Here is an 18,354-nt window from a genome sequence, read left to right as displayed (position 1 = left end):
ATTCTTGATCTGTTCTAATCCGCATGCTTCTTGTATGTGATTAATCATTGATCTTAACCACACACATTCTCGACCAGCATCATATAGGGCTATCAATTCAGCATGATTTGATGATGTTGCTGTAAATGTTTGCTTAGTTGACTTCCAAGAAATTGTTGTGCCACCGTATGTGAATACATAACCTGTCTGAGATTTTGCTTTATGTGGATCTGATAGATATCCGGCATCAGCATACCCAACAAGCTGGGACTTTTGATCTTTCTGATAGAAAAGACCTAAGTCTTGTGTTATTTGCGAGATACATAAGAGCACCGATCGCACTTAAGTACGGTACTTCTGGACCAAGTACTTCTTCGCCTTCTTCTTGAGGGCGATAAGGATCCTTGTGTGGATCTAACGGTCGGATAACCATAGGTATGCTAAACGGATGTGTTTTGTCCATATTGAAACGTACTAACATCTTCTGGGTGTAGTTTGATTAATGGACAAATGTGCCATTGCACAGATACTCAAATTGTAGTCCAATACATAATTTCGTCATACCAAGATCTTTCATTTCAAATTCCTTCTTTAACAACTGAGCAGCTTTCTCTATCTCTTCAGGGGATCCGATGATGTTAACATCATCAACATAGACTGCTATTATAGTGAAATTTGAGAGTGATCTTTTTATAAAAACACATGGACTGATTACATCAGACTTGTATCCTTCTTTTTCGAGATACTCACTAAGTCGATTGTACCACATACGACCAGATTGTTTGAGACCATATAAAGATCTCTGGAGCTTTATAGAACACATATCTCGAGGTGTTGATTTTAATGCTTCAGGCAATTTTAATCCTTTAGGGATTTTCATGTAGATGTCGTTTTCAAGTGCCCCGTATAAGTATGCGGTGACGACATCCATTAGTCTCATATGAAGTCCTTCAGAGATTGTGAGGCCGATTAGGAACCTAAGGGTTATCGCATCCACTATAGGGGAATACGTTTCCTCATAATCAACTCCTGGGATTCGGGAAAACCCTTGTGCTACAAGTCGAGCCTTATATCGTACAATCTCATTCTTTTCATTTCTCTTTATTGCAAACACCCATTTATAACCTACCGGTTTGACGTCTATGGGCGTTCGGACTACAAGTCCGAAAACATGTCGCTTTTCGAGCGAATTCAATTCGGCGTTTATGGCTTCTTGCCATCTTGGCCAATCATTTCTGTGCATGCACTCTTCTAGAGTTTTAGGTACGTAATCATTTTCATTGATTACATCCGTTGCTATAGCATATGCGAATATATCATCAACACGTGTTTTATTCCGGTTCCACATTGTACTATCTTGTACATAATTAATAGAGATCTCATTTTCGTTTGGTACTGGTGTGTCTTCTGAAACTTCATTTTCCTCTGGATTCATAGTTGTCTCTTCTGGGACATTTACCTCTACCGGGGTTTCACTTATAATCTTTTGTGAGTTTTCACCAACTGCATTACTTTGCTCTTTTCGTTTCCGTGGGTTTTTGTCTTTGAAACCGATTAGTCTCCCATGCTTTCGTTGTATAGTAATCGCTTCTGGGATTACTTCAATTTGAGTAGGTGCATTTGATGCTGGTACATGTGACTTTGTCACTCTATTCGTGTCTGTGAATGCATCTGGTAATTCATTCGCTATTCTTTGCAAATGTATGATCTTTTGGACTTCATATTCACATTGACCACTTCGGGGGTCGAGATTTGATAGCGATGATGCATTCAACGTTATTTCTTGTGTTACCAGTCTTTCTTTGTCCTTATCTCCCCTAAGACTGGGAACATTGTTTCATCAAAATGACAGTTAGCATACCGTGCTGTAAACATGTCTCCCGTCATTGGTTCTAAATATTTAATTATGGATGGGGAGTTAAAACCAATATAGATACCCAGTCTTCTTTGGGTCCCATTGTAGTACGTTGTAGTGGTGGTATTGATACATAGACCGCACAACCAAAAATTCTAAGATGGGATAAACTTGATTCTCGTCCGGAGACCAGTTGCAATGGGGAGTATTCATGATCAGCAGTTGGTCTCAATCTAATCAGTGTAGCGGCATGCAAAATAGCATGACCCCATGCAGAAGATGGTAATTTACATCTCATTAAGAGTGATCTAGCGATTATTTGTAATCGTTTAATCAGAGATTCAGCTAAACCGTTTTGTGAACATGAGGTACTGAATGTTCAACATTGATCCCAATTGACATACAATAATCATTAAAAGCTTTAGATGTGAACTCTCCCGTATAATCCATCCGGATGTTTCTAATTTGATTGTCGGGGAAATTGACTCTCAATTGTATGATTTGAGCTAAAAGTCGGGAAAATGCTACATTTCGAGTAGCTAAAAGGCTCACATGTGACCACCTTGAGGATGCGTCTATTAAGACCAAGAAATAGCGGAATGGTCCACACGGAGGATGAATAGGCCCACAAATATCCCCTTGGATTCTTTCTAAAAATGATGGGGTTTCATGTGTCAATTTAATTTGTGAGGGCCGAGTTATAAGTTTGCCCAGAGAGCATGCTGCACATGATAAGTCTTGTGGTAGTAAAACTTTTAAGTTTTTGAGAGGGTGCCAGGTTGCACTTTTGATTATTCGTCTCATCATTATGCTACCAGGGTGACCTAGACGGTCATGTCATATATTGAATGTGTCTTTATCTAACAGCTTTTGGTTACTCACCATGTATGATTCGATAGGATTGATATTAGTACAATATAATCCAGAGGATAAGGCTTCTAATTGTTCAACAATTGTTTCTTTGCCATTTTTGTTTGAAGTAATTTGAAGATATTCAATATTATTTTCAGATATTGTTTTTAGGTGGTAACCATTTTTTTCGAATATCTTTAAAGCTAAGTAAATTTCTTCTGGATTTACTAGAAAATAATGCATCATCAATAGTTAATTTGGTACCCGAAGATAATGTTACGTGTGCTCTGCCTGAGCCTTCGATAAGGTTATTGACACCGGATATAGTACTAATCTGTGTCTCTGCCGGAGACAACTTAGAGAAAAATTTCATATCTTTGAGAATAGTGTTAGTACTACGCTATCTACCAGACATTCATCACCAATAATAGCTCTACTGGAGCTAGTATACATATTTATTTTCAATGAAATCACATGCATCCAAATGAACGTCTGGTATCATGGCTGGAGGTGCATTCTCAATTAGATTAATTTTATTTAGTAAATTTACGTTCCCGGTATTGCTGCGACAGGAGCGTATTTGAGGTATGGAACGTTGAGAAGGTTTTTTTTTTTTCACCACATAATTTTAATTCAGAGATAATGCAGAACAAGGCAGAATTATACTCATTGAAAGTCTTAAAATCCTGTAGTCATAAATGAAGCGATTCTTAACGTGTTTTGGGAAAAAAAAAACAAAGAGAAATAGAGATAAACTTCATTCAATTCTTCACAATATTCAACATTACAATATATAGAGATAAACATAATCATAAACCCTAAAGCCCATAAGTAATGGGTTGGGCCTAAAATGTCTGGTTTATAACATTATATAAATTAAGAATGTTAACGTGAAAATCACGTCTTGTAAGTTTTGGGTACTTATGTTTACAAGTTTATTGTAAGAGGGTCATAAGTCAGGATGAGATCGATACAATATTTGTAGCTATACCAGTATCGAAAATATTAAAATCGAATTTTATTTGTACCTGTACCGGTACAGAAAATGTCGATACTGAATTCGAACAAAACTGGTTTCCGTATACCATATCGAATGGTAAGGTATTGGTACATGTACGGATATGGGTACTAGTATTTCGGTACGGTATCCACTTTAGCACCACTTCGTTTTTTTTTTTTCGAACACTCCATTTATATTGGTATGAGTATCTGTACGGGTACCAAATAGGCTAAATTGGTACATGTACCATATAGGCTAAATAGGCATGTGTACTAGTATTTAAAGAAACCACAATACAGCAATACGAAAATAAAGCATAATATCAAATTCGGTACCAATACCATTTTTACCAAAAATTTACCGTACCGATGTCGAAAGTACCAAATACCGAAATCCTTTTAACTTGGTACCGATACATGTACTGAATAGGCAAAATCAGGACGGGTGTGGGTACCGATACCGGTTTGGTATAGGTACGGGTACGAATATTCGGAAAAACAATATCATCCCTAGTCATAAGTGTAAAGTGGTGGTAGTTTGGGCTATTTGTGTAAACATGTTAATAATTTCTTAACAACTTTAGGGCGTATAAATAAGTTAGTTACTTGTTCATTCAGTGGCTTCTTGATTTTTTTCTTTTACAATTCAATGTAAGCGGTGAGAGTTTGATGAATTAAAGAGAGTAATCATTGATGATTCTTGTTTTGTTTTGAATTTGAGTTATCTGGAGTTGTAATTCTTCAACAAGTGGTATCAGAGCGAAGGTTACCGTCTCGATTCAGAGAAAGAAGTTTATGAAAGGTGCAATCAATGATTAACAATGGTTTCTACAAAGTTAGAACTGGAAAAGTTCGATGGGAAGAAATGGATTGTGGCGATTGGAGATGAAGACTCTGTTAGTTCATCATTGTATGGTTGATACACTTAGCCAGAGAAGCGAGACTAGCGGCATATCTAACTGAAAAAGAAAATAAGGGTATTCTTGAGAAGGCACACAACCACACAATGCGATCATAATGGAGTCTCGGGGATCAAGTGTTGTGAGAAGTGTCCAAGGAAACGTTGGAAGAAATTGGAAAGTCTTCACATGACTAAATCACTCGACAATCATCTTTACTTGAAGAAGAGGTTATACTTTTCACATGGCATCAGGTAAATCCTTGGAATACCATATATACGAAGTTAATAAATTGATATTAGGTTTAGAATATATAGAGGATACTTTTGAATATGAAGAACAAAAAATCACTTTTTGACATCTCTCTCACATTCATTGAAACATTTTATTGATACGTTAATGTATGGAAGAGATACCGTTTTTATGGAAGAAGTTTTAGTTTCCTTAAAATCTGAAGAACTAAAGAAATGAAATGATGCAAGAGAAGAAACATGGAGTGGTCTTTTTTTAAGAGGGAGGCCAAAACAAAGAACCTGTAGAGGACCGACACGAAAATTTGATGATGGACGAATGTTTCCAAAGCTTAGTTCATTGGTTGGTTAAGAATTCTGAAATCCTCAATACTACATATTGGCAAAGTTAGTATATCTATTGTGGACTCCTCGATTTGTGTCTAACGGGGACAACATTCTATGAATGCAGTTCTAATCGTATCAAAAAACAGGGAGAATGACAGGATATACTTTACTCTTACAGTATTTCGTCGTTTCATACATAAGAATCACAACTTGTCAAGACTTATTCTAGTGAAAAATGTAGATAGTAGAACTAAACCCTACGTTTGAATGGATTTCCACCCCAACCATCTAAGTCTTGCGGAGGAAAGATGGACAATCAAAGTAAAGTCCCTTTTACCTGGGCATACTCTGGTATTTGTTACTAATGAAAGCAACCTAAAGTTTGTTTTTAGGTATATGAAAGGTACATGTGTCAACAATGACCACGACTCTTGTGGAAAATGTAGAAACGGATAAGAAAAAAAGGGGGACTTAGATGCAGTTGAAAAAAGGATAAGGACGCAGTTCTTTCCCACTTCGGTTATTCTCCAAACAGAATGCAGATTAATGGTTTTTGAAAATGGGGTGTCTATTAATGCCTTTTTGCAAACCCTTCACATGAGGCCTAAATAGTCTACACTGCACACGAAGATTCTCGTTCAACCACACCGACAGGCCATGATTTATAGACTAATTGTAACCAGTCGATTTTTTAACTATCAGATGGAAAATTGTATCAGTGTTAACATGTTATCTTTAGAATTTGGTGCAGGTCTATTAGAGAGATTTATGCAAAATCAGCTTGATGTTAAGGTTTATGTGGCAAAAAACTAACAGAGTTAATAATGGTAGATAAGTAGTCCATGTCATAAAAAACTAACACAGTTAACTTTCAGTTAGAATGGAATCGTTAGGGGAAAATAAGTTCAAAGTTTGAATTGTCTGTAAACATTTTTTTAGTTGTAATTAATCCTCGCCAATAAATAAAAGTTGGGAGTATTAGAGCATTCACATCCATTCCATTAAATTGTGTGTGTGGAGTTTTTATATTATAAAGAGTATAAAAAGTGGTTGTGAGTGGAGGAGAGATAAAATGTTACTGTTCATCTGTATATTTGGGAGGACACTGTTCACCCCCTATAATGTTTTAATATATTTTGAAAGTGGTGAGGGGAGAGAAAAAGTAATAATAAAGGTATAAAAATATTATTTAATTGAAAATGAGAGAGAAAATATAGTGTATTTTAGTGTAATTTAAAGTAAAAATATGATGGAATAGATGTGAATGATCTTAAAATTCAATAACTCTAAATAAAAAAAAGGTTGCCATAATAACTCACTTAGTTCATGTGTTTTAGGTTACCAAGTGTCCCAAAAATATTAAACTAAAAATTAAAAGATAAAATCAAAATATAATTATAAAAGTTTGGAATTAGTAAAATTGGTTTTGATTATTTCAATTAGAACATTGCGGATATGAAGAATTGCAAAACCCTTTAAGTGAACAGTAGTGAGGGAAAACTATCCTTGCCCGTTTGTTTTTTTTAGTTTCTAAATTTGCCCATCCTAACCCCTTGGAAATTATAGTAAACCAAAAGACACACAAGTTCATATTCTAAGCCCAAAACAACCAAACTTAACTAAATGGGTTAAGATTGCTAAGTCTAATCATGAGTGTGGTTAGATGTATGTAGCACCCCGAAAACGGGTTTGGTAATCAAACCACATTAATATTTATGAACGGGTAAAAAATATCGTTAGTGGTGAAATTAACCCGGTGAATATTAGGAATTAAATAAATAAACCTAACATTAATTAAAAGGAGGATAAATACTTTGAGAAAAACAAAGCATAGAAAAAGGGGCACGAGTTAACGGGACTTAAAATAAACGAGTTATAACTCCCGGAACTCACTGAGTTAACTAGGAGTAATTAACCTAGTTAGTTATTTATTTTAAAACAATAAAGAATCATGAACTAGTAAGCCTTTTATAAACTATGGATATTTGAGGGACCAAAGTTGGACAATTGCAAAGTGATATTATTAAAACAAAATTCAACACCAAAACACACACTTTGTGTGTGTTTGGTCGCGTACAACACAGAGCCAGGAGAGCTTCCAAAAAACTCAAATCCTAATCTACAAAATTGATCAAATCAAGTTCAAATAAAAAACGAAGCTTAAACTAGTGATCACTCAACTAAGGGGATCAAAAAGTATGTCAAATTTCACTATTTGGTTCTATCTTGAATTCTTGATAAACATGTAAAATCGAAGTTTGAACTTGATTGCTTGATGTTTGAACGAAATTATGATAAATTCATGTTTAGAAACGAACCCTAATTGAAACTTTGATGAATTGGGGTTCATAATAATGAAAATTATTACCACCCACTTAAGTGTTAAATGGGTTTTGTATGATGATGGAGAATACTTGGATTTTTATCATAAGTGGGTATTATTTTATTTCCATGAAGTGAATCTAGGTGTAGTTATGCATGCTAGATACAATGAACTTGAAAATAATGTTAATCTAGGTAAAAATAACTAGTTATGAACTAGTTTGTAGATGTGTAAAAATTATGCCCATTAGGTGTTTGTTAAAATGCCTAAATGAAAGCTAAAATGTTGAAATTTCGAGTGAAACACATATTTGGATAATATGGCAAATTAGGCGAAATAAGAAGCGATGGGTTCTAAACATAATGTTGATTTAGACTTAAAGGTGTATATTATGTGATCAAAGGTAGTTAATTTTCGGAAAATTAAACTAGCCAATGACGAAGTCGAATGGTAGTTCGACATAGAAAATGCGTAAGGTGGAATAGTCGTGGTTGTTAATTACTAATCTAACCACCTTGTGAATGATGACGATAATTTGACGCTTAACGAGCAAGGTAGAGGCTTGGAAAGAAGCGGGTCAAACGAATAAAGAAGGAAAACAAAAGCGTAGCTTGGATACGAGGTAAGTTAAGCTTACACCCTTTTTTTTAATTACAATACACTTACTTGTGAATATTGATTTTGAATTATGTTAAGTATTTGAAATATGATGTTCCGGCATGATATAATGCAACTCGGAATAAATAAAAATGGTAAGAAACCATAAATTATGGTAAAAAGGGGTGAAATGGTAAATTAGTCGGGTGAAGACTAATAAATAAGGAATTTTGAACAATACATTATGGGGTGAATCGTAACGGGAAAAAGTGGTTAAATAATAATCCGGACACGAGTCGACGGATATAATAAAAGATGTGAAAAGACACCATTTGGTATAAGTCATAACGGGTCAAACAATTCAAGAAATGTCTTTTAAGTAATAAGAACTAATGGTGCTAACCGGAATAGGTTCAAGGGGCGAGATGGTATCAAAATACCATCATATGATGATAAATGATCATTTTGACTAAACGGGTCAAACGGTGTGTTAACACCATTTGACGATAATTACTGACGATCGCTTGTGGAGTTTTGATGATTGCAGGAAAGTAATATAAGGTTCGTGACGCTATTAATTAGTAAGTTAATAGTGAAAGGTATTTTAGACGGGTCAAAACTTTGACCCGAGCCAGGTATGTGCAAATAAGATTTTAGCTATAAATGCGATTTTGGTCAAACATGTTATTAAAAGTCCTTCGTCGTAAAAGAATGGACTAAAGTCGACCAAAAATGCCTTTGAACGACAAACCGGGCAAATGACCCTTAATGGGTTGTTAAAAGGTAAGTTTTAAGATCGAGTAGGTCTTTTAATAGTATAAAAGTTTAAGGTACAAGTCTTTTGGTTAAAAGCCTCGAAACAAGCCTTTTGTAAAGTTTCTAAACCGAAGATTAGAATACGGAACAAGTAGTTTATCACATTAAATCCACCACAAATATTGTTGTGGTGGAAAACAAGTAAAAACCATAGTGTGGAAATAAGGTGCAACCAAAGAATGAGCAAAGTTAAATGTAAAACGCTTAAATCCCTTAACGGGTCAATTAAGTTGAAAATGTAGAATTGCCGAGTGCTTAAAGATAAGAATTTTGTTATTCCGGATGTCGGATTTTAACTCCATGTGATGGATAATCAATTTACGAGCGCATAGGAAAAAGAATCACGCAAATCGGACTTGTAGAATAAAAGTTATGGCAATTTGAAGTTGATATTTTGGAAAAATAGGAGTTGGGTAAATAAATGCAGGTTTAAACCTGCACCCGCTGGAAAACGGTCTCCCCCTCGGCACGCGGGGAAGACGCTTACATTGTCGCGACACGCGGGGGTAGCTCGCGGCCCGCGAAAGCTTGTGCGGTATCTGTCGCGGGGCTAGACAAACCAAAACTCTGAAATCTTATTTTTGTTTTCATTACTTGGCATTAGAACTTGATTATATACGCTTTAATGTTGTCAAAACTAACAATTGATGTGGTTTTGACTTTAGGTGATGTTCGTCTCACTCTGGATGGCGGTCAAGCAAGAATCCAAGAACCGAACACAACATTTTGAAGCTTCCGCGTCAATCAAATTTTGCTTTAGACAATGTGCATTTTGTAAATACTTAACTAAATGTTTTGAATACTTAAACTAGTTAGAAGGTTAACTAGAATATCATCACTATGTATGCTATCATCATAACCAAGCTTTTGAAATGATGCATTTGGTTTAAAGATGCGTACTTTTATATAAAATTCTAAATTAAATGAGACAAGTGTTACAATGTATCAAAGTTCAAAAAAAAAAAAAAAAAAACCAACAAATCATCTAGAAAAACCTCTAAGTCAAATATCACCAATTAGAATTTTGATTTGGGTTTAATGGCCAGATCACAACATTGAGGGAGGCCAGTAGGCTCTAATATAAGGTTAGAATTATACCTTAGATTAAAGTGGTGGTGTGATTGCAGTGAAACAGCCAACGGACTTATCTGTCATGGTTTAAGTCCGCATGTGAGTTCATCAACAACGGTATTGAAGTGTAGATGAACAACCAAAGCTAAAATTTGATGAGTAGTGTTTGTAGCCAGTGATCGGAATTCATCGAGTGGCTGCCAAAGAGGAGATGCGTGATGCGAAGCAAGGCTTGGCAGGGATGTTTACCCACCATCCATGAACAATAAAAAAAAACAATCGCTAATCATTAAAGTGGTGGTGTGATTGCTATTGAAGTGTAGATGAACAACCAAAGCTAAAATTTGGGACATTCCGGATCAGTCCTGATTCTCTTGGGATCTCTGATCTTTCTTCTTGTCTCTCGAGCACTTGTTCCATACAAGTCTCTTTTCTTCACATTCAACACACACAATCGGATTGCTCTTGTATCCGAGGCTGAGCACCTTTCAGCCGAAAATCTTGAACAAACAACAAACATAACTACTGAACCTCTCTCCACGTCTTGCAAACGTTGGGGGACCCCACGACCTGCGTTAGGCAAACCGGAACCCTCCAAGCCTTTTTCCTAACCAGCCTAGTCACTATCATTGGTCTTGTATTTGTTGCATCAACAAGACTATTCTTCAAATTGTTCTCCATTTAAGGAATGAAAGTAAATCAAATTGTCTTTCTCCACCGCCATCTTGGTATTGTTTCAGGGAATGTTTGACTAAGCTTTTTGAAATAATTTATTGACTTTTTGAAAAGTCATAAGTTTCAAAATAATGTTTGTATGTGAGGAGAAAAGTGACTTTTACTAAAAGTCACTCCATACTGACTTTTCCAAAAAGTCAATAACGAGTTTTATAACACCCCCTTAGGGGTGATGACGAAATATAATTAATTCCACCTTTACAATTTAAATAATATACGTCGTCAATTTATTTAATTTTTATTTGATTTGATTTTTTTGCACTCGTTAACTTAAAAAAATAATATGCATGTGTGTTTAACTTTTTTTGCGACATCCCGGTTTAAATTTTGTTGAAAACGGAGTTATATCCAAAGTAAACTATTTTTTGGTATCGTAAACCGAGCCAATACCAACATCGGTACCGACATCGAGTATTATTGGAACCAGCATCAGTATTTATTCTTATAGTTTTCCATCGATCTTAAATACATGTTAATATCGTTTTAGGCATATCACGCCTTTATTATTTTGATTTTCTTTTTCGGTTACTATATCGAGTATTAGTATTGTATCATGTCGAATCAAACTAACGCCTACCAAAATTGAATTTTCGCAGCCGCAACCCACAATTGAATCATGCTATTGTTTAGACTTTTAGAGAGAGTTAAAAACTTTTTATTTATTCGACGAAAAGATAGAGCCAAAATAACGATAAGAAAAAGTCGGAGTAGGCCCTTGCCCGGCTCGACCGTTGCCTGCAAACAATAAAGTATTTACACTACTACCCTACATCCATCCCCATCATCATCAGACTGTGCTATTTATTAACCACATCTAACGGTCCTAAATCATCCCCACACCAACTAACGGTGGACCTCACCTTACACAATCATCACAAAATTTAAAACTAGCCCTTGTAATCTTTCAGCTTCAGCTAGCCGTTAAACAGATAAAACCAGCCAACAAGTCTTCCTTTCTAACCCATACAAATCCCCATTTTTATCCCCATTAGATTCTTCAAAAATTTGAATGTTCGTAAAGAATATATACATATAGCTTTTTGTATATATAGGTCTTTCAAAGAGGAAAAGGAAGATGAAGAGTGTGAAGGGGAAGTTGTTGAAGAAACTCAAGACAATTAAAACAATTGGGTACCTGAAACCCGAAAGAATTCTCCATGTTAACGCAGCCGACGGGCTTATCGAAAACATATTTGCTAAACCAAGTAGTAAAGTTGAAGAAAATCATTTACTTTCTGATAAAGAAGTAATGCAGGTTGAAAAACAGAGCAGTTTTTCAGTCGAAGAGTCAGTTGAAGGACCGGAAATCATCGATGTATCCGAGCTCATGAAGGACCTTGAAGAAGATGATGATGATGATGGGTCTGATATGGATTCTGATGATGTTGATGACAAAGAAAACTATCGACCCAAGACTGATAAGAATCCGGTAAACCGGAATTCAAATAGTTTTGGTGCTACCCCTTTGAAGGAGATTGACATCTCGTCTTTTCGGGCACCGAATTTGGATTCGGGTACTCTTTTCGACCCGAATCTGTTAGCTGTTTTTCAGCAAGCGGTTTTGGATGTTAGAGCTCAAGAAGGAGAGAAAACATATAGAGGTTTGAATCACATTGGAGACAATTTAGATAATGATCAGGAGTCGGATGCAGAACCGCGGTTGAAATCGATGAAATTGGAAGAAATCAATGATCCTCTTTCGGAATTCGAGAGAATATGTCCGCCTGGAGGAAGTGATTCGGTGATTTTGTACACAACAGGATTTAGAAGTGTCCGAAAGACATTTGAAGATTGCTCGAGTATTCGGTTTTTACTAGAGAGTTTTAAGGTTTTGTATCATGAAAGAGATTTATCAATGCATTTAGACTTCAGAGATGAATTATGGCGGATATTGGGCCGAAAAGTGGTACCACCGAGGCTGTTTATAAAGGGGAGGTACATTGGAGGAGCTGAGGAAGTGTTGCGGTTGCACGAGCAAGGGAAATTCCGGCCACTTTTAGCTGGAATTCCGGTAAACATGTTTGATGGGCCGTGCGAAGGGTGTGCTGGGGTTCGGTTTGTGGTGTGTTTTAGTTGCAGTGGTAGCCGGAAGGTGGGTTCGGGTGACGGATGGTTGCCGGAAAAGTGTAGGGAATGTAATGAGAATGGCTTGATCATGTGTCCCTTTTGCAGCTGAACTTTTTGTTCCCTGTATTGAGTGTATTGTCATTGTCAATTGATTATATTTGTATGTTTTTTTTTTGTCATTTTTGATCATTAGCATTATTTGTTGATCCAAATTCAATTGCACCATTAAATCATTGTAGAGTTTTGTTGGTTTAAATGATAGTTATAATGTTATATGGTTGTTTGCGTTTGTATTTCCTCAAACTTAACTGTTTGAACCAGGGCCGGCCCGTAGGGGGTGCGGGGCGGGACGCGGTAGGTTTGACCGACCCATTGGGCCTGATCCAGCCCACAACACTTTCGACCCGAATTTTGTTGTAGCAGCTGCCAGCAAACCAATGGTACATTGGAACACACGAAGAAAAACAGTTAATCAACACCGAACATTCAACAGATTTATACATATTACTTTAGACATTTACATTTAAAGTGTTCGAGTAGAAACACGATGTTTGAAAAACAGGGCCGGCGTTAGGCTACAAAAACGACAAACAAAAACAGTTGACCTGTGTTATCTCATAAGTTAATAGCTGTTGTATTAGTGCGTGCTTAAGCCAAAGAGTGTTCCGTGTGATGAAACTCGATTTGCAGCCGATGATGAACTACAGTAGTTGATGCTGCCATCAACCCTTTTTTCAGATCGGCCTGCAATTCCCTTATCGGGATTGCAGCCAAAAAGCTCTTGATATACTCTTTGCACGACTCTTTCCCTTTGCACACGATCTCATTATCTTTACTTGCAACCACCGCTGATGAGATCTCGTTACTTTGACTTTCATTGACTTTTTCGCCTTCGGGTGTCTCATTTGACTTTTGAGTATCAATTGGTAGACTTTCGATTACCGTGTCTTTGTCAAACTTCAACAAGTAAGCCTGATTGCACCCCTCGTATAACCTCTCTCCCAACGTGTCGATAATATAATACGCATCGCGTTCAACTTTCAACATGAAAAAATGGTCATTCCAGCTTACAATGTAGACCAATGGGTTCATGTTGTCGGTATAACTTGACCCAATTTTACTGATTTCATCCCAAATGCCATCAAACGACATAGCACCATCAAGAAAATGAAGATCGCCCTCTTTAATCCCTTCAGGTTGAAAGAATCCAATGAACGATTTTTCAGGGACTACTGCAAGATTTCTGATTTTGGCTTGTAGAACGGTTTCAAGATCAAAATGCTTATCTGGAAACCGTTCCCTATAAACTTCATTTTCACAAAGATTTCTCCATTCTAATGAACCGTCTCGAATTAAGCTATCGAACTGTGACTTTATCGGCATTTCATTCCAGTTGTTTTGGAACCAATCGGCTATAACTGCAACCAAAGCGGTGCATGCACTTTCACCGGCAGCTCGTTCACTTCTTTGGTCAATTGAAGCAAAGAAAACTTGTGTCTCAAGTTTCATATGCCCGTCTCTGCTTACTATTTCTTTCTTCTCCCAACTACCTACGGCAAAATTATCGTCTCCAAATTCGGAGATCGAACATCTGTTTGCGTTCATGTCCTCGTCACTTTTACACTGCAGTCACGTTTATAACCAAAAGTCCAATAAGGTAAATATTTATTAAATATAAAGGAATTCTATATAAAGATTTTTGAAAAATTTACCTCATCTGAAGAACTCAACATCCGGCGATCAAAATCTATATCATCTCCACCTTCTTCTCCAGAATCTTTTTTCAAAAGCGGTTCTCCTTTGTTCTTCGGGGATCGAAAGCTCAGCTTTCTTTTCCTCCACGGGAAGATGCTTCGTTTCAGGATTTGTGTTTCCGCAGGATCAATAATCGATTCGCTTGAATAATCGGTTTTTTCTTTATAGTTCCGATAATATATCAAATCTTCATCTTCACTAGAACCCGAATTAAAGTGAGATAACCCTCCAGCATGATTCGCGTAAGCCAAAGTTCCATAACTGAAAGATTTTCTAACAGCAGATTCTTCATCTTTGACTTCCTCGGAGTCAACTTCATCTGGTTCAGTGGAGTCAGTGTCGAACGGGTAGTCAGCATCGTAACTTCTAACCGAGCTTTTTCCATCACTACCCTCTTCTTCACGACACGGTTTTTTAGCCTGATTGTTCGATATGGTCTTGAAGAGTTTGACTTTCTTAAGACCCGCTTTAAAACCTGATGACTCGTCTTGTACATTACGAGGTGATGATGGAAGAGGTATAACAGTTCTTTGTCCTTGTTCCGTACTCTCGTGTAAGGTCCTCAGTTCTTGAAGGTGTAGAGATACCTGCATATTAAATGAAAAAAGTAATTAGCATATTAAATTGAGTTAATTACACAGATAGTCCTTGTGGTTTACTAAAAGTAACACCTTTGAGTACTAACTTTTTTTTGTAACAGGTTCAAGTTCTATGGTTTCGATTTTGTAACACCTTTGAGTATTTAGGCTAACTGCCGTTAATTTTTCTGGTAAATCAGTGTAAAATGACCAAAACACCCTTATGTAATGAAGATAAATGATCAAAATATAAATATAAAGGGACTTACATTAAGTGTAGCTCCAGATTCAGTGATGCCATTAGGAGTAGAAAGAGGAACGCTTATATCGGTCTCAGTTTGCTCAGCAGATGAAGCGAATTCCGCAAGGTTCAATGATCCACTTGCAATAGAACAATACTTATTTTTCGGTCCTTGGTTTAATCCCTGAACGAGAAACACATTATTTTATTAGGAAAATAACCAAAGAAATAGAATTCTAAATTCCCTCTTGATATATCTAATTGTCTAAAGATGACACGATACGAGATGTAAATAAATAATCAAAGGGCAACTTTAACTTTAGATTGGCAATATACTAAAAAAGGTCACCCGCTTTTATTGACAAAAACTCGTGTCGAATATTGGAAAACACAAGGTGAAGCTTTTTCTTGTTTAATCCAAACAAACCACTAAAAACGCAATACGTGTGTCACCCTCGGTCCTAAAGTATAGATATTACCGATCATCAAGCGATCACATCATACCACTAATTATATCAAGATCAAAGGTGTGGTGTGACAACTTTAAATAAAATATGATCATGATCATGAGGACTAGCAGCAACAAACAATACATGAAGTTCTGTTCACCCTAACACTGGAGCTGTTTTTTTATTATTATTGTTTATTTTTTACATCTGTGGGGATAAGATATGGAATATGCTGGTAAGCTGGTATGCAGTCAATGTTTATCCAGCATATGGCTTTCAATTAAAGGAAGTGATCCTTCTATGGCTATAGTCAAACATAATTATTAGTTGATTATAAATGTAACCTTAAACTCCATAAATGGTGAAAAATGAAAACAATATTTATGATTAAAGTTGACATATATGACAATCTTCCCCAGATCACCCTTCTCCAAATATTATCCAAAAACAGATCTTCAGTTAATCAATTTCACTACTAAATGAATAGATTCTTAAAAAATAAGTAATAAAGTTCAAAAATTTCTTACTATCTAACATAAACACAATCAAATTACCATTAAAAGCAACAAAATAACTGAATCCAAGAAGTCAAGAACAGATAATCAAGTTATTTGGTTGAGGACTTACATCAAACACCTTGAATGCAACATCCCACTGATGAAAACCCCCATCTTTCAACCCCAAAAAGTTACAAACAGCAACAAATTCTTCGTTAAATTCAACAATCCCATCATCTTTCAACGATCCCTCCTTCGTAACATTCCTCCTCACACTTCTCCGCTTAAAACTCAGCGGATTGATCGACTTATTCGACCCTTTCCACTTAACTTCAACATATGGTTTCCAATAATCTTGAGAATTCTCAATTGAACCTTGAAGACGTTGAATAATAATCTTGGCTTCGAATTTTCTGGATGAGATCGGTGGCCATGGCCTCCATTTCATCATCCCCACAACCATATTTTGTTGGAATTTGGATTGTAGATTAGAAGTTTAGAAGAGATACAGTTGGAATTGAATAGGAGAGAGAAGGGTGTATGTATGGTGTTTATAGAGAGAGGGTGGAGAGATTCTTATAGTATATGCTGCTGTGAAGTGTGAACTGTGCGCGTGTGTGGGGGGAAGGTGGCCGGCAGCAGCGTATAGTTGGACACTCACGTACAACACGGATTACTGCTTTGTGTGATTGTACGTAACGCTTTATGTGCTTGTAACTTGGAGACTTTTTCCATACCCAAAATTGGATGTATAACAAAACATATATGTTATTTTCTGATATTTTAATATATAATTAAAAATAAAATATATTTCAGTTAAAACTTAAAATCACTCTTGTTTCTCCATTATGGATTTATGGTCCCTAGTTTTTTCATAAGCACCTTTTGCACATGTATAGTATTACTAATAATAATGACAAGAATATCAAAATTCAAAACCAATCCATATCATAGGAAATATTGGCTTCCTTCCTTCCTTCCTTACATATTTGTATTAATGTGTAATATAGAACTAGTAATATGGCATGTGTGCAATACGCTGCGGACCGGTTGCAAACATCGAATTGATTAGTCCTAGGGTTATGTAATGCGTAAACCATTGTGTTTCATCGTATCCGATCTAACTCAATGTAACCTATATAAGCATTGTGGTTGTAACAAAAAGTAAAGCAAATCGATTTCATATCGTGTATATGAAATGAAATCGAACCCTGGTTGGTTCGTTTAGTGGGGTCTCACGTATGACGTAACCACTACACCACCATTACTTTTGCATCAAGACTTAGCCGCGTCAAAACGTTCGGTAACTCATCCGTCAAAACATAGACCAGCTAAAAACTTACATAAAAATAAGCATGAAAATGTATTATATTCGACATGACTCGTTTTCGAAAAAAAAACTATGTTAAAATGTGAATTTATGTTATTTATGTTGAAACGTGGATTTATACCTGCATGTACATAAAATAAACACGAGAGAAATAAGCGGTGCGGTGGGACATCGATGTGGTTAAATACTTAAAAAGAATGAAATATGAAGTCGAGTAGATTAGGTTATAAAAATAGAAATGTACGAAGTTGTTGTATATCGGTGTAAGAATATTAAAAAAGTAATTGAATGGAAGAAAACATAAGAAAAAGTAGTCAAAACTTGGAAACTTGCGACGTTGAGGGATAAGTTTCGACATTCTACAAAGTTGAGGGGCTAGAAATGTGCAGTAGCAAAAGGAAATTGTACAAAGTTGTGGGTTAAAGTCGAAACTTTAGAATCTTGATAAGTTGAGGGTTGAGTTATCACGTTTGACAAATTTAAGGGTCTATAGTGGTATTTTGAAAAGTTTGGGGTGAGTTTTGACATTAGATTAAACTTTGGGGAGAAGAACCAATATTAGTGTTTCATATTATATATATGAAAACTAAAATTAAAGAAAAAACCCGGGAAACCTATGTCAAACTATTTTTTTTTTTTTTGAAAAGAGTAAACTTTCGTTTTTGCTTCCTGTAGTTTGGTCGTTTTAACGGTTTTGTCTCAATTATTTAAAAACGGACATTTTACACCCTGA

At 36.0% G+C, this 18,354-nt stretch overlaps 2 protein-coding genes across 2 annotated transcripts; one reads left to right on the top strand and one right to left on the bottom strand.

The window, feature by feature from the left end:
* The first annotated feature begins 11,581 nt into the window (after positions 1–11,581).
* On the top strand, positions 11,582–12,945 carry LOC110904548 (uncharacterized protein At3g28850). The gene has a single exon (XM_022150394.2). It carries the CDS (start codon positions 11,780–11,782, stop codon positions 12,878–12,880), a length of 1,101 nt encoding a protein of 366 aa, XP_022006086.1. The 5' UTR covers positions 11,582–11,779; the 3' UTR covers positions 12,881–12,945.
* A 294-nt stretch (positions 12,946–13,239) lies between these two features.
* On the bottom strand, positions 13,240–16,854 carry LOC110904547. The gene is made up of 4 exons (XM_022150393.2): positions 16,422–16,854; positions 15,374–15,529; positions 14,484–15,113; positions 13,240–14,394 (listed from the first exon to the last, which is right to left on the bottom strand). Exons 1-4 carry the CDS (start codon positions 16,752–16,754, stop codon positions 13,420–13,422), a joined length of 2,094 nt encoding a protein of 697 aa, XP_022006085.1. The 5' UTR covers positions 16,755–16,854; the 3' UTR covers positions 13,240–13,419.
* Positions 16,855–18,354: the final 1,500 nt, after the last annotated feature.

This window comes from Helianthus annuus, chromosome 14 (assembly GCF_002127325.2).
Source record: "Helianthus annuus cultivar XRQ/B chromosome 14, HanXRQr2.0-SUNRISE, whole genome shotgun sequence".
NCBI lineage: Eukaryota > Viridiplantae > Streptophyta > Magnoliopsida > Asterales > Asteraceae > Helianthus > Helianthus annuus.
The sequence above is the reverse complement of the archived record's forward strand: the minus strand, read 5'-3'. Positions and strand labels throughout refer to the sequence as shown.

What these genes read in the sequence shown, in the direction of transcription:
- LOC110904548 (XM_022150394.2), top strand. Translation starts at nt 11,780, where the DNA reads ATGAAGAGTGTGAAGGGGAAGTTGTTGAAGAAACTCAAGACAATTAAA.
- LOC110904547 (XM_022150393.2), bottom strand. Translation starts at nt 16,754, where the DNA reads ATGGTTGTGGGGATGATGAAATGGAGGCCATGGCCACCGATCTCATCC. An exon ending in AATCTGGAGCTACACTTAAT is followed by an intron (nt 15,114 to 15,373) that starts GTAAGTCCCTTT and finishes TTTAATATGCAG; the next exon opens with GTATCTCTACACCTTCAAGA. An exon ending in TGTTGAGTTCTTCAGATGAG is followed by an intron (nt 14,395 to 14,483) that starts GTAAATTTTTCA and finishes ACGTGACTGCAG; the next exon opens with TGTAAAAGTGACGAGGACAT.